General features: G+C 37.7%; 1 protein-coding gene across 2 annotated transcripts; it reads right to left on the minus strand.

Annotated features, from left to right (window-relative positions):
* On the minus strand, positions 1 to 15,374 carry LOC147314408 (sodium- and chloride-dependent GABA transporter 2-like). Of its 2 annotated transcripts, none has more exons than XM_086261335.1 (14): positions 12,166 to 15,374; positions 9,972 to 10,106; positions 8,349 to 8,489; positions 8,161 to 8,248; positions 7,856 to 7,988; positions 5,902 to 6,036; positions 5,727 to 5,830; positions 5,485 to 5,609; positions 3,874 to 3,986; positions 3,660 to 3,797; positions 1,821 to 1,923; positions 1,468 to 1,568; positions 1,221 to 1,391; positions 1 to 1,052 (listed from the first exon to the last, which is right to left on the minus strand). In XM_086261335.1, exons 1-14 carry the CDS (start codon positions 12,323 to 12,325, stop codon positions 960 to 962), a joined length of 1,740 nt encoding a protein of 579 aa, XP_086117461.1. In that variant the 5' UTR covers positions 12,326 to 15,374; the 3' UTR covers positions 1 to 959. The 2 variants fall into 2 exon arrangements, 1 of the variants encoding a protein (XP_086117461.1); XR_015124660.1 differs by lacking the exon at positions 1 to 1,052 and adding an exon at positions 1,689 to 1,740 and having other exon boundaries at positions 1,344 to 1,391.
* Between the last annotated feature and the right edge of the window lie 146 nt (positions 15,375 to 15,520).

Consider the following 15,520-nt stretch of genomic DNA (forward strand, 5'->3'; position numbering starts at 1 on the left):
TATATTATACATACACATTAAAAGTGAATCTCTGTCCAAAATATGCACTCAGTTTACTTCTTACTCACTGTGAGCATCATTCACTTCTCCCACAGTAATTAAGGTTGGGATATGTTTTTTATTTTTATTTTATTCCAATCCATTCTTCTTTAGCAGCATTTAAATAACCTTTATCAGATTTGATGGTTTTGTTACAGACTTTTCAAAAAAGTGTTTTGCTTTTCTTTCACAAATGTGGGGATTAAATTGTGTTAAAATGTACAAAACAGTGATGTAATGTTTTGTGATGAGGACCCAGGCACAGAGAGACTTGATGAATTTAAGAATCTTATGATTTAATAAAGAAATTTGCAGACTTGCACAGAGATGGTAAAATTATGATGAGTGATAATGGAGATGAAGACAACAGACGATGAGGACAGGGAGGAACAGGGGTTTAAATGCACCAAGGAGACAGTCAGAGAGAACTCGTGACAACTGGAGACATTTAAGGATGCAGGGACTGACAGAGACGGGGAAGACGTCTCATTATGACGAGTAAAGGCCTGGATGCCTGGATGGGCAGCTCTCTGGCTGCTCAGCACCCCCAAAGCTCTGATCCTAGAATCGCCCCTGCCTTTAACGTTTAAGGACATTTTTTTGAGGTCAGTCATATCAACACAAAAGCATTTTTTCTTTTTGTAACATGTGGTGTAAAACATCATTTTTGGGAGTGCACTACACAAACACAGCAACCATATCTTTCCATTAAAGAAAATGTGTGTGGATTTAGATACATTGATATATTGTATAAACAAAAAAAAGAAAAAAATGACTATGATGCAGCTCAAATGGGTACAGAAGTGGAAAAAAAGCGAATTTTTTTTTAATGGAAAACAGAGAAAGTGACATCACGTTCAACTCCAAATCGTAGGTGTTACAAAGGGATCAGATGACCTTTTGTATCAGTTGAGTGTGAACTACTGCAGAAGTTCTCTGATGGTCTCTAGCTGAGTTTCCCTCTTTTGGTTCTCTAAATTTTCAAGATTAGGCTGGCACAGATGATGGAAACGCTACAAAATGGAGAAAAATGGAGAAAAACTTAATTTAAAAGTTTTATAATAATTCTAAAAAGGCTATTATTACCATGATTTCTATTACGTTAAAAATCACCCAGTAAACATGAAAGTCTTACATTTTTGTTTAACTATATATTTAAAATAATAACACAGTCATCCCACCTGACTTAGAGTCCCAGTCTCAGTGCCCAGCTTATACAGGGCCCATCCTGGAACAAGCAGGATGGAGGAGAGGGCCAGTATCCACCCCAGCACATATGCCCAGGATGGATAGATGTACCACCGATTAAAGGTCAGAGGCTGGTACTCAATTAAAGAACATATAAAAGAGCCCTGAGAAATCAAAAGGAGATGGTTTAGTTGGTGGAGAATTGAGTGTTGGTATCCTAATACTTAAAGCCCAACTCACCAGTGAGACCAGTGGTGTGAGGTAGAGCCAGCAGAGTTTAAAGAAGTAGTTGGCTCGTGTTCCTGTCATGTCCTTTATTATGTCATATAACTTATCTACCCCTTAATAGAAGAAGAAACAAGATAAACAACGTATAAAGATCACACTTGGTGTCAATGGAATGCCATGGATGTATTTTTTTCACATAAAGGTTAAATGACAGCCAAAGGAGTCATAATCACCCATGTAAAGACTCCATTATAATGTCCTCACAAGTGTCTGCAAGATTTGCCCCTATATATGAGAAAACTTCCCTGATCATGTCATCATTACGACATCATTAGTGTGAGATGTAAAAAGAAGAGCACACCTACCAAATATCCAACCCAGTGCCAGAGTTTCAAACACACATAGAAAGAGGATGCAAGCTCCATTACAAGCATAGTAGTCGAACAACTGAAACACAAACATCCCTCCCTAGAGACAATGACACAGATATTTATTTTGCATGCATTTATTTTCCTCACTAAAATCAGGGGCCCGTTCTTCGTACCTCGCTTACTACATCCAAGATCAAATGACACATCCAAGATCAAATCATCTCGCTAACTTTGAGCTCGCTATTCCGGTTCTTCGAACACACCTGTTGTTGACGATTAGTATAGCTGGATGAAGTAATGTGAGATCACTGGGTGGCTTAACAGGGGCTACGCATCGATAGTAGAAACATTGATCGGCAACCCTTTGATTGGTCGGCGAAATGTCGAAGGAGCGCGCTCAGTATTTTTCGGCAGCAGAGCAAGAACTCTTGATTGAGGGATTTCAGGAGTTTCAGAGTTTAATTAAAACGCAAGAGAACACTGCAAAGGCTGCAAAAGCAAGGAGAGAGGGGCTGGCAGAAAGTTTCTGACAAATTAAACTCGTAAGTAATTTAATAATAATAATAATAATGGATTGGATTTATATAGCGCTTTTCAAGGCACCCAAAGCGCTTTACAATGCCACTATTCAGTCACTCTCACATTCACACACTGGTGGAAGCAGCTACAGGTGTAGCCACAGCTGCCCTGGGGCAGACTGACAGAAGCCAGGCTGCCATATCACGCCATCGGCCCCTCTGGCCAATACCAGTAGGCGGTAGGGTAAATTTATTATATTATATTATATTATATTATATTATATTATATTATATTATATTATATTATATTATATTATATTATATTATATTATATCCTCTTTCACATCAGAGCCACAACAGGACCCACGAGAACATGTGAACAAGTAAAAGTGAAATAAGAATATTCTACAGAATGGTAATATTTATCACTTATATTGCTTTTAGTCTCTTGAAAAGAGACCCTGAAATAATCTGTTTGTTTGTTTATAAAGGCAACCAAGAAAAGGGCAGAGCAAAAAAAGACAGGTGGTGGTCCTGCACCCCCTCGTCAACAAGTTGGTTAAGTGAATAATACCCTCACGGGAAAATCGATATCTCTCTATGAGCACACTGTCGCGCTGAGCTAAAGGATCCTGTCTGTCCCGCAATATACGCTGAATTCTGAGGACTCTCCTTATCAATCTTGCACCTTCCGCAATGGGTTGCTCGCGTATACGGACAGGACATGGCTGCGACAGGCTTCCCAAATCCACCTTCGCTTTTATAGCCGTGGTCTCTCATCTTGATTACACGAAGTAATTTACAATTACTACTCTGAAATATGAATTACATCTGAAATAATCAAATACATGAAATAGAATGATTAATAGTACATTTCCCTTTTTTTAGGAAATGACCTGTATGTATCTGTATGGAATCAATAAAAGGATCAAGTACTGCATTATCTTTAGTTACATTGATAATATTTATTTATGGAAAAACAGTGGTAAAATATCGCTGTTGCTTTCGTATACATGAAGCGGACATACCTGCGTGGCCGCGATCTAATCTTGTTTACATAAAGTAAACCTGCTTCCGAGCAGGTTTACGCTTACGGATCTGTTGCTATGACAGCAAGTCCCGGATGAGCTTCGGAGAACCGAACGATCCAGGATCACGCGAAATCGTCAACAATCAAATCCAGCTAACTTACTTAGCGAGGTACGAAGAACGGACCCCTGGATTACAATTAGGATATGTAATGTTTATTTTTTTCTTTTAGACCCCTACACACATTTCCAAAACATTTTCTGCCAGTGATACATTACATACAGACCTCAGTAACCATGACAAGCTGAGAGAAGAAGCATATTAAGCAGAAGAGAAGGAGAAAAATCTCCCTTCGGCCGGCTCTGCGCAACACTTTGGGAAACATATCGATGAAGGACGTCATCACTACTTCCATGGCAACAAACTGTGCAGAAAATGGACAAAACACACTGAGTAAATTTCAAAGCATAAATGCAATGTTCCAAAGTTGTGTGTCTTACTTGTGTATCCAGACCCAAGAGAATGAGCATAACAAAGAAACAGATGGACCACAGTTGAGGCAGGGGCATCATGGCTACAGCCTGAGGGTATGCAATGAACGCCAGGCCTGGACCTGAAACACAACAGCATGATGCCAGAACATATCAAACATGCCAGCCAGTGGTAAATGTTTGTGTTTTAGTTTGTACAGTTTTGTGGTGTATAATGGCATAAATATGACAGCAGAAATGCAGAAAATTGAACAATCACCTGTGCCTGTTCATATTAAGAGGGAAAAATCAAATGACATCAGGTTTTCACCATTACTCACGTGTTTGACTGTGATGGCACAATGGCACTGACTGATTTAGCCCACATAATATAGTCTGACTATTGGAACTCAAAGGATGCTGAGACCTGATTAGTATGGTAGTTAGTTTCCACAGCTGTAAAAATTATTTTTTGCCAGTGAGACCTAAGTCTTAATTTCAAGTTAAGCATCACAAAATGTCAACTTCCTGACACAAACATTTAGCAAAGCATTCGGTTTTCCTATAGAAATGTGAATACCACAGAAAAACCAATCCTTCTGTTCCACATTCCTCCTCTTCCTATAATCAAGATAACAAGGAAACTTTCACACAATGTTTGGATGCCAACATTGTGTGAAAATGTTGCCAATTTTCTTATTAAGTTTTCTTAGATATCGTAAATTTTGAATTTTCAGTGGCAAAAGTACTTCGTTGTTTTTCTTCCAGTGCTGGAAACAAGTTCCCATAGATTAGGTATAAACTCACTACTGAGAAATTAAGCTTTTGTAAACAAAAATGTCGAAATCTGTCACGGTTCTGGGTCACTTTGACCCAGTATTTTGAGTTGTTATTTTTTGGTGTGTTTTTGGATTATGGATTGTTTTCTTATTCTCTTGTAGTGATTGTGGTGGTGATGGTGGTGGTGATGATTATTAGAGTTTCATGTTTCTGTTTATCCGTGTTTAAGGATTTGTTGTTTCATGTATTGTTTGAGTTCCATGTGTTATATTCTGTCTGCCTCTCTGTCTGCCTCTTTGTTTAGTGGTTTCTCGTTTCCTGTTTTATTGTGAAGGTCTGTGTCTCATGTGAGTGTGTTCAGTTCTACTGCTCCCCTGTCTCTTTAGTCCAATTTCTCCCAGCTGTGTCTCCCTCCTGTTGCCCATTCCCTGATTACCACCCTGTGTATATTAGCCCTGTGTTTTCCTGTGCTCAGTGTCGCTTCGTACCCCCAGATCCTGCCTGTGTGTTCCAGTTTTATGGTTTGATTTCTGTTTTTGTTTGGTGCCAGCAATAAAGCTGTGTGTGGTCTTCAGTTACATTTCCATCTCAGAGTCCTTCATTTGGATCCACATCTCCACCTGCCTGCACAATGAGCCCTGACAGAAATCATTCCAAAAAATAATATTCCCCCAAATCAAGCTTAACAATTAAAACAGAGCCCTGAAAATTTTAAAGTCTTTCTTGTTCTGTTACCAAGTCTGTGACCAGTTGAGACATGCTCCCATAATATTGTTATGTAAGATTGAGTCCATTTATGGATCACTGTTATGTCACATTTATGGGTCCAGGAGAATATGATCGCATGTTTGTGATATATACCTGACTCTGCCACTTCTGCAATGGGAACACCTTGCTCATGAGCCATGAATCCCAGCACCGAGAACACAGCAAAACCAGCTACAACACTGGTACCACTGTTCAGCAAACACAGCATCAGAGAGTCTCTGCAAATCACAAAAACAAAGTGCAAAGTGTAGTCACTGCATGTGACAAAATATGAGGTTGTTAATATTTAAATATCTATTTAAAATTAAGGTAAATAACTACTGATCATCATGTACTTATAGCAGTTGTTGTTGTATTTGTTGTAGCTTCCCAGCACAGTTAGGGAGCCCACACCGATACTGTAGGAGAAGAAGATCTGACTCACAGCCTCCATCCACACCTTTTCCAACAAAGCAACAGTATTACACTTGTCCACCTGTGTCAGACACTGTTAGAGATTTGAGCTAGTACCTGAGGGTCTATCAGTCGTGAGGGTTCAGGCAGAAGATAAAACATGATTCCTTCGAATGCTCCAGGAAGAGAGAGGCCGCGAATCAAAAGTATTAACAACATCACGTAGGGGAAGGTAGCTGTGACATATACCACCTGTGGGAAAAAGTAACATTTCAGAGCATTTAAGTGTTTACTCAATATGTACTATGTATACATACTGTATATAGAGCTACAGTGAGGAAAAATAATTATTTGATCTCCAGCTGATTTTGTAAGTTTGATTGCTTATAAAGGAGTGAACAGTCTCTAATGTTTGTGGTAATTTAATTTTAATGGGGGGGGGGAGACAAGATATCCCCAAAAAGAACACATTAAATAAAAGTTATAAACTGATTTCCATGTCATTGAATGAAATAAGTATTTGAGCCCTTACAGCCTAGCCAGAACTCTGGTTCTCATAGATTTGCTGTTGTGGCCTATGTGGCACACAGATTGCAATCAATCAATGAATTAATCAGTTACAGATGCTCCTGTCACAGTTCTGGGTCTTAGGGCCAGCTTCTGAGTTTATTGTGGGGTTTTGTTTTGTTTTTTGAGTGTTTTGTGTTATCATTATGACTTAAGTTTCAACAGGCAGTCCTGAATTTATTCTTATTATTGCTTCAGAGTTTTCTTGTGATCTCACTTAATTTCCTTGTTCATTAGGTTTCCTTTGTTCCCCCCTTTGTCCTGTGTCCCTCGCTCCCTTGTTGCATTTGGTTGTGTGTGTGCGTCTCTGCGTCTTGTTTCCCTTTTCTTTTTACATGTTCCCCTCCTTGTTTTTCATTCCATATTTCTCCTGTCTCTCGTGTGCATTCATGTCTGTTCTCCACAGCCCAATTTTCCTCTTGTTTCAACAAAAACAAACAAAAACAAAATGTTTTACGTCTATTTGTCCTGTATGTTGCTCTGCATTTAGTTTCTCACATTTTTGATTAGTTATTGGCTTTTGGTTTTTCTTATTTTTGTACCTTTGTGTTTTTGCGCCTAAATAAAATGCTAGCCTTTTGTTATTGTTGGATTTGTATTTTTGATTATCATTTATGCTTAGAAATATCTACTTATATATGCTTAGAGTTTTATAATTAGTTGTAGACAATAGAGGTTTGATCCTTAGTAGTCTGCAGAGACGTTGTTTTCATTCCAGAGTGCTCTGGCATTCACACCCACATTCTGGGAGCATGGGAGAGGTCGTACCTTGTCTTATTGTTTTATGGTAGGATAAACGTATCTATATCTGTTTTAGGCTAAGTGCCTTCTGTTTAGACCAGCAGGTTTAGGGAAGTCATTTATGGGGTCACACTCTGACCCCACACACGCACACACAACGCACAGGCAAGGTACTCTTTGTTTGTATGTAGACATCATATGTTAATGAACCTATGTATATTCATGTAACCTCAATAAAAGAGCAGTGTTACGGGGGGGGGCGGACGAGAGCAACTGGGGTCGAGCGAAGGAACGGCGTTTGTCCAGTTCTCTCCCGTGCACTAGAAACATAAAGAACTTTGCCTACTCGTGTCTTGCTTTGCTGTGTAATTAAATTATCTTGAACGTTCCAGCAAATAGGTTTAAGTTACAAACCTATCAGCTCTTAAGTTCATTTTTCCTTCTGCCATCTGCGCAGGGGTCCGTTCATTGCCACACACAATCTGCATCCACAGATCGTTGTCAACAATTTTCTATTTTTTTGTCCACAAAATATGGGAAATCTGTGGAGGTAGCTAACACTTGAAGTTAAATACTTATCTCATTCAATGACATAAAAATCAATTAATTCCATAACTTTTATGTCACATTCTGCCTCATTCCATTGAAATTAATCTACCATTTAAATTAGAGAGTCATTAGAGAGTCATGTATTTGGACAAACTTATAATTTCTGCAGGGGATCAAATAATTATTCCCCCACTGTATTTACCAGCAAAACTACCTTTCCTGTAGATCTGACTCCTTTCCAGATACAAAAGTAGCAGACGATCCACATAGCAATGAGGCACAACAGCACCTCCCACTGGATGCTGCCTATTTCCTCAATGCCCCCAGAGATCATCAGCACTCGTCGTCTAGAAGTCAATTAAATGCAGAAGGTAAAAAAAACAATATATAGATTGATAGACAGACAGATCGATAGGTAGAAGGATATAGATATATATAGCTGGAAAAGGTACAAAATGTTTTATTGGGCTTTAAATAACTTGGTATGTAGGCTTTTTCAGTCCATCTACATAGACATACTCCCAAAATTCGGTGGCTGCAGAGGTCGAGTTTGTCTGGTTGGTCCAGTGGACGGTGTTATTTTTTGTTGAAAAGTCTACACAGCCCTCTGAGAAGAGAGTGTGAAAAGTATCAGAACAAAAGTTTAAATACCTAAACATACTTTGACAATTTTTTATTGGAAAATGGAAATAATCTTTGCATTTTACCTGTGTTCCAGTCGTTGTTGCAGGAGGCCCAGGGGAGCTGAGAGCTGAAGGAGAACACGAGGTAGAGCAAAGCCCAGGAAAGAATAATGATGTAGGTCATACAGCTATAGAAAAGGATTAGTTGTCCACCAAAGCCTATCCCTGAAAGGCATTTACAGATAATAATTACAAAAATCTCCATTTATCAATTACTCAGACTTCTTGTTGTTTTAGGGTTACTCAGCAGTTTTGGCTTGAGGTCTGTGACTGTGGTGGCCATTTGAATGAACTCATTGTTATATTCAAGAAACCAGTTTAAGATGATTTTGTGATATAACAGGATAATATGACATTATCCTGCTCAAAGTAGCCATCAGAAGATGGCTACACTCTGGTCATAAAGTGATGGACAAGGTCAGCAGCAATACTATAGGCTTTGGCATTTAAACGATGTGCAGCTGGTACTTAAGGGCACATGGTGTACCAAGAAAATATCCACCACATTATTACATCAGCACGACCACCACCAGCCTGAACCACTGATCCAAGGCAGTGTGGACTCATGCTTCTATGCCAAACCTACCATCAGAAAAAAAGTTTGCTCTCTTCTCTAGTTTTGGTGAGATTCTGTGAATTTCAGTTTCCTGGTCCTTATCTGAGTGGCACTTGATTACAGCTGAAGCCCATCTGCTTCAAGGTTGTTGTGCATTGAGAGATCCTATTTTTCCCAGGATATATTGGATGTGTGTGTGTGTGTGTGTGTGTGTGTGTGTGTGTGTGTGTGTGTGTGTGTGTGTGTGTTTCATTTTGAATGAGCATATTTGATTTGTGTGCGGGTATTGAAATACATGTGTGCGTATTCAGATTTTTGCTACAATAATATGTCAAGATACTGTAGCAGGTTACATGTGAAAAGGAAGCCTAGTGAAAAGTTGGGTGAGCTGTAATTGTTACTTGCCTGTATTTTCAATGCTTTCAGCAAAATGTTAAGACTTTTCAGGCCAAAATCCTAATAATAATAATACATCGTAATAATGTGCAACTTTAAAGTCAACTTTTATTTCAGGCTGCTTGCATTCTGTTGCTAATTGCTAACTTAAAATATAATGGGTCCAAAAACTTGCAGCTACAGTAGCTTTTATGTGTAGAATTCAGTTGTGGGATAGTCCAGTGCTATTCCTTTAAAAACATAAATAAAGAGTGCCACAAACACTGTTTTATACATTAGCTGGGTAGCAGTCTGCAGTAAACGGGACAAACACATTCCAATATTTAATAAAATTTAGTATTTCTAATTTGAACATCATGGAAAATATTTGAGATAATGTAGAAAAGTGAACCACACACATAATATTAGTCTTAACATATTAAATTTAAATGCATAGAAATTACATCTTGTTCCTTTAGAACTGCCTAGTAGCAAATCACTGAGAATGACTTGCAAAACACAATGTTACCAGTTCTCAGTTAAGGCTTGAACTTATAACTTGAAGATTGTGATAAGTACAGAATTGGCTTAACTTTAAATACTTATTAACTTGTTCACTACATTTTGAGACACAGTTGTGCAAGACTGTGAATAAATGGCCATTGAAGAGAAGGATAACATGATGTTTTCTTGTTAACGATCCCTGAACAGCTTACCTTCTGCTAATGGGCACAGCTTCCTCCAGCAGGTAATGCCACCCTCCTGGGTGAATTGCCCTATAGTTGTCTCCAGCAGGAACACGGGTACACCACAGGTTACCACAAATACCAGATATGGCACCAGGAATGCACCTGAATTAAAAACATACACAGTAAACACACCTGTTGTGCAGCTTCTGAGTAACAAGCTTACTCAATTATGAATTGAAATTTTATTTCAGTCAACAACAACAACAACAGATTATAATTTTACATAAAAGTACTCAAACAGAAACCGAAAAAGGAATAGGCTGAAGCCTTATGGCTTATACTTATCCTATCCCTTACCCCCATAGAAATAATCAAATCCTTAACCAAGAAAATAAATAGCATTGATAAATAAGTTGTATAACAGTTTGAAAAGAAATCAATGATAGATCAAGAAATTAAATCAACACAAAAAAATTTTAACAAACCAAATTTCTATAACCTTGTATAATACTAATTTTTAAAATCTTCCTGAAGAATGACAAAGAAAAACACATCTTCAGTTCATCATTAAGTCCATTCCATAATTTCACTCCCAAAACTGACACACATCTATACTTAACATTGGTTCTCACTTTAGGCATTTCAAACTTATAAGACCCCCTCAAATCATATTTTCCATCTCTTAGTTGAAACATACTTAAAATACAAATTGGAACATTCTTTTTCATCACACGATATATCATTTCTAAAGTTTTAGAATATATAATGCCCATGAATTTTAACATAGATGATCCTACAAAAAACTGGTTGGTGGACTCCCTATATCCAACTTTATTTATTATTCTAATAGCTCTTTTTTGCAATTTAAATATTGAATCCAAATATGTTTTGTATGTGTTCCCCCAAATTTCTGCACAGTAGGTCATATAAGGCAAACAAAGGGAAGTATACAATAAATAAAGGCAGTTCTTATTCAAAAAATCTCTTGTTTTATAAAGAATAGAAATAGACTTGGATAATTTTCGTTTCACATGTTCTATGTGGGGCTTCCAACAAAGTTTATCATCAATAATTACTCCTAAAATTTTTTGTCTCATATACTCTTTCAATTTCAACATTATTTAAATTCAATTTTACTTTAATATTACTTTTACTACCTCCAAATAACATAAATTTTGTTTTACTTTCATTCAATGATAGTTTATTAAATACAAACCATCTATTTAACTTCATGAGTTCTGTTTCCACTGTTTTCAGTAATTTCTTTATGTCTTTTCCAGAGCAAAATAAGTTTGTATCATCAGCAAACATCACATATTTTAAAGTATCACTGGCTGTACAAATATCATTTATATAAAGTAAAAATAACTTAGGTCCCAAAACAGATCCTTGCGGAACTCCACAAGTTACTTTTCTAAGTTTAGATTTCATGTTATTAATACTCACATATTGGAACCTATTATTCAAGTAACTATTTAACCAAAATTGTACAACACCTCTTAAACCATACCTTTCACACTTCCGTAAAAGTAAAGAATGATCTATTGTATCAAAGGCTTTACGTAAATCAATGATATTAAACAAGGACCTGGTATATGCTTTTAAAAACAAAACATATATCAGTTGTTTAAACATACTACCAAAATTAAGATGACATATTGGGAAGTTATTAAAGGAAATTTTTACTAATGAATTGTTTGACTAGTACTTTTACTACTACTGCTGCTACAACTACTTTTTACTAGAACTTTGTTTGTGAAAGTTGAATTCACAAAAAAACTACAAGAGGCAGATTTTTATAAACTAATAATATTGTTTTCTTCTTTTTTAATTATAATGATTCTATTGCAAACAATCAAGCTGCCTGAGGACTGGATGCTATTGGATTCAGTGGAGCAGAGTCTTCACTTTGGATGCTGGCATCAGATTTGATGGAATCAACCTGCTGCCAAATCCAAAATGCTTCAAACAGATAGAGAGCCCTGCTTGACTTCACCTACAGTTGTCATGTGAGCTACCTCAAGTGATAAAATTAACATTTCCTAGAGTACCAATGGAGTTTGAAGTCACACTTTCAGTCTCATTTCAGTGACTGTGAACTAGTAATAATAGACCTTGAACTAGTACTGTTTTGTAATTTATTTTGCTCATGCTTTGCACAATCAATATAATCCTACAAGATTAATACACCTTTAATGTAGTGAGTTCCTCATTTGCTTACCCCCTCCATTTTTGTAACAGAGGTAGGGAAACCTCCACACGTTCCCCAGGCCGACAACATTTCCCGCCACAGCAAGGAGAAATTCCACCTTATTTCCCCAGTGTCCTCGCTCCTCCACCTCTGGCTGTGTGTCTCTCTGCATAGATTTTCTTTTCATCATTTCTAAAGGTTCAGGGTGCGGACAATGATGGCACTGCGCTTGGTGCTCTAATTGTCACTGCCTTTATATTCTCTGCCAATTCTGTGTTGAAGAATGAGTTAATAAGTTTTCAGTAGAAAAATTAATTAACTCCAGGAGAGTAACTGGATGAAAAAAAAAGGTTTCAAAGGTTTCACTTTTAACTTGTTGGGGTCTATGTTTTTCAAGATGCATCTCAGATATAGGAGGGGTTAAAATTTAGTTGTGCTGCATCACTATATCACCGATCGTTAAGCTATACTTGCCAGGCTTTTGTGTTGGTCAAAGTAAAAGTTTAAAGGAAACCATTTAAAGCCATGAGAAGATTGCGAGTTTAAAGATGGGAGAGGAAGAGGAGGTGCACTTAAAATTGGGGTCTCCTGTCTCTAATTTAACTGTGAGTTTGTGTTTGTGGTTGCAGTAGCTTCTGATTGGTTCTCTAAGGCTGGCCCAGAAGGTGGGGACAGCCGAATTTCAAATGAATAACTGAGTAACAGGTTTTAGCAAGGTTCGTAGGAAAGTAGTTAAATATTAAATTTTAGTTTAAATATTTAAGCTAAAGTCCTACAGCTGAAGCACAAAGGAAAGTTTCTCAGTACATTTGTGTGGGATGTGGGATTTTTCAGTTAAATATAAACAAGGTGCATGACTCTGCAAAATTCTTTGTTTCCAGCTTTGCCAGATTGTATTTAAGGTCTAAAGACACTAAGAGTTTTCAATACTTTCTTTTTGTAGATAAATGGACGTCAGAGAATAAAAGCGAAGACCCATCAGTCAATTCTTATCATGGGCCACTCTTTAATATTACCCTGACTAGTGGTATACAGATACTGCTTCGTAAATTTGTCAGATGTCTCCATGATATCATCTTAAAACAACTTCTTTTTTTTTTTTTTTTTTAAATGTGTTAAGAAATGCATTATTTCATCTTGGCCATTAAGTGATGATGGTCTGTGAAAACAATCCAGTTATTTACCCACTGCTTTATTTGATTTCTACTTTTTTATTCCACATTGGGAAAATCCTGGATCCAAGTTCTAGGATTTTGAGTTTTTCTGTGAGTTATTAGTTCTTCTGGGTTTTTAGAAGTGATTTATGTTTTTGTTTTGTATCATTTCATGGTTTTCTATTGTAGTGATATTTTGCAATTCCTAGTTCTGAGTTTTGTTATAAAAATTTTAATTGTATTTATTTAATGGACAATTCACAACAACAGTTGCCAGGTAATGTATATTGCAAGGTAAATACACAACAATAATATAAGAAAACAGAGAAAACCCCAACAATCATATGACCCCCTATAAGCAAGTGCTTTGGTGACAGTGGGAAGGAAAAACTCCCGTTTAACAGGAAAAAACCTCCAGCAGAACCTCAGAGAGGGGCAACAATCTGGCACGACCAGTTGGGGGGTGAGGGTAGAAGGACAGGACAAAGACATGCTGTGGAAGAGAACCAGAGATTCAAGGGTGTAGATTTGGTTGTGGCATTGGTGAGGACGGATGATTCAACCATCGAACCCTGCCCTGTTTCTTATTTTTTCTTTTTTGTTTTTGCTTCTTGATAAAAGGATATATATGTACATATATATATACAAAAAACTTGAATCTTACAGTGTTTATTTATCGGATAAAATACCGTTATTATTGTCCGGCCGGAAACAGGCTGGGAGTGTCCAAATTCAGAGGCTGCGTCCACCTGAGGACCCGGCCTTTGTGGTCTAAGTGGGCCGGGTCCTCCGAAAGCCGGGTAGACCGGAAATGAGCGACTGTGAAATTGGACGGTCTAGCCTTCAGAATTACGTCACCTGCCGTCTGCTCCTTGCTGTCTAAAATATAACCGGACGCTGGCGTAGATGGTCGAATAAACTGCTGTATTCACACAGCTGCTTTCACACACTGCTGTGTGACAGCAGTTTATTCAGCTGTGTGAGAACCCGGAGGAATCCTCCCGAGGGATTGATAAAGTTTTATTTAATCTAATTTAATCTAATAACTTTAATCTCAGCCAAACCGATTTACTCACCAACAAATAAAACACAACTAAAGCACTGAAAAAGGCCAAACAATAACATGTTTAAGTTATTTGATGTTTACACAGCTACATTCTCGCCTGAAAATGTGTTAAAAGTTTATTTTGCGACCCAGAAAGAGTAATAAGAGTAAAACTAAGTAGCTGCAGTAATAGTAGCCATTGTTGGAAACTGAAATTGGCTGGGCCAGTCTGGGATATGGCTTTTCAGTTTTGTTGTTGGAAAATCGGGAGAAATTGGGGAGAATGGTCGCCCCCAGAGATTTTTGGGAGGGGCACTGAAATTCGGGATTCCCCGGAAGAATCGGGAGTGCTGGCATGTATGGCCTAGCATAGCCTGTAACGTTATTGTGACGGACACATTATATGAGTGAACTTGACTTTAAGTGACTTACAGGTTTCTTTGAAAAATACTTTCTTATATCCAGGTTCTTCCTTTTTGCTGCCATCCTCCTCTTCTCCTCGCAGCGCAGGCTACTAGGTTTTCTTTCTATCGGGTTGTTTTTCTTTACTCGAAGGGATCAAATTATTGGTGGGGACAATTCAATAATCGCTGGATATTGGTGGGGACACGTCCCTTCCGTTCATGCCAAATCTACGCCCTTGCAGAGATTAGTAATAACTAATAATGAAATGCATAGAGGTGATGGTTGGTGTGATGCTTGGTTTTGGTTGTTTATGGTTTGTAATTTGTGCCTTTATAGTTTGGTTATAGATAACTTCATGTTCCTTCAGCCTTGTCTCTTTTTTTGGACTTTTTTTCGCATGTCAAGTTGATCTTGGGTGCACATTCAGTTGTGTCACTCTTCCCGTTTTCTTTTGGCAAGTATTGTTCCTTCCATCTCATTTGTTTAGTTGTCTCCAGCTTGGTTTCCCACCAGTTCCAACTCCCCTCATTACCTTGTCTTTATATTGTCTGTGCATTCTGTGTTTTTGTGGAGTCCTGTATCCTAACTAATCTCTGATTTTTATGTCTTCTGTTTTTGTAATTATTTTCTTAGATTCTGGACTTTGTTTATGTTTTGATCTATCAGTATTAAAGCTTGCCTTGGTGTTATTGGTGCTGCTCCCCAAGTACAAACTACAAATGAATCGACCTCTCACACAGCCTTAAACGTGACAGGCATACAAATCTAGTTGTAGCAAAAA

Source organism: Aulonocara sp. 'chitande type north' Nkhata Bay, linkage group LG14 (genome assembly GCF_057382095.1).
Source record: "Aulonocara sp. 'chitande type north' Nkhata Bay isolate Kocher_YH1m ecotype deep benthic linkage group LG14, A_spYH_male_GT1.1, whole genome shotgun sequence".
NCBI classification, from domain to species: Eukaryota; Metazoa; Chordata; class Actinopteri; order Cichliformes; family Cichlidae; genus Aulonocara; species Aulonocara sp. 'chitande type north' Nkhata Bay.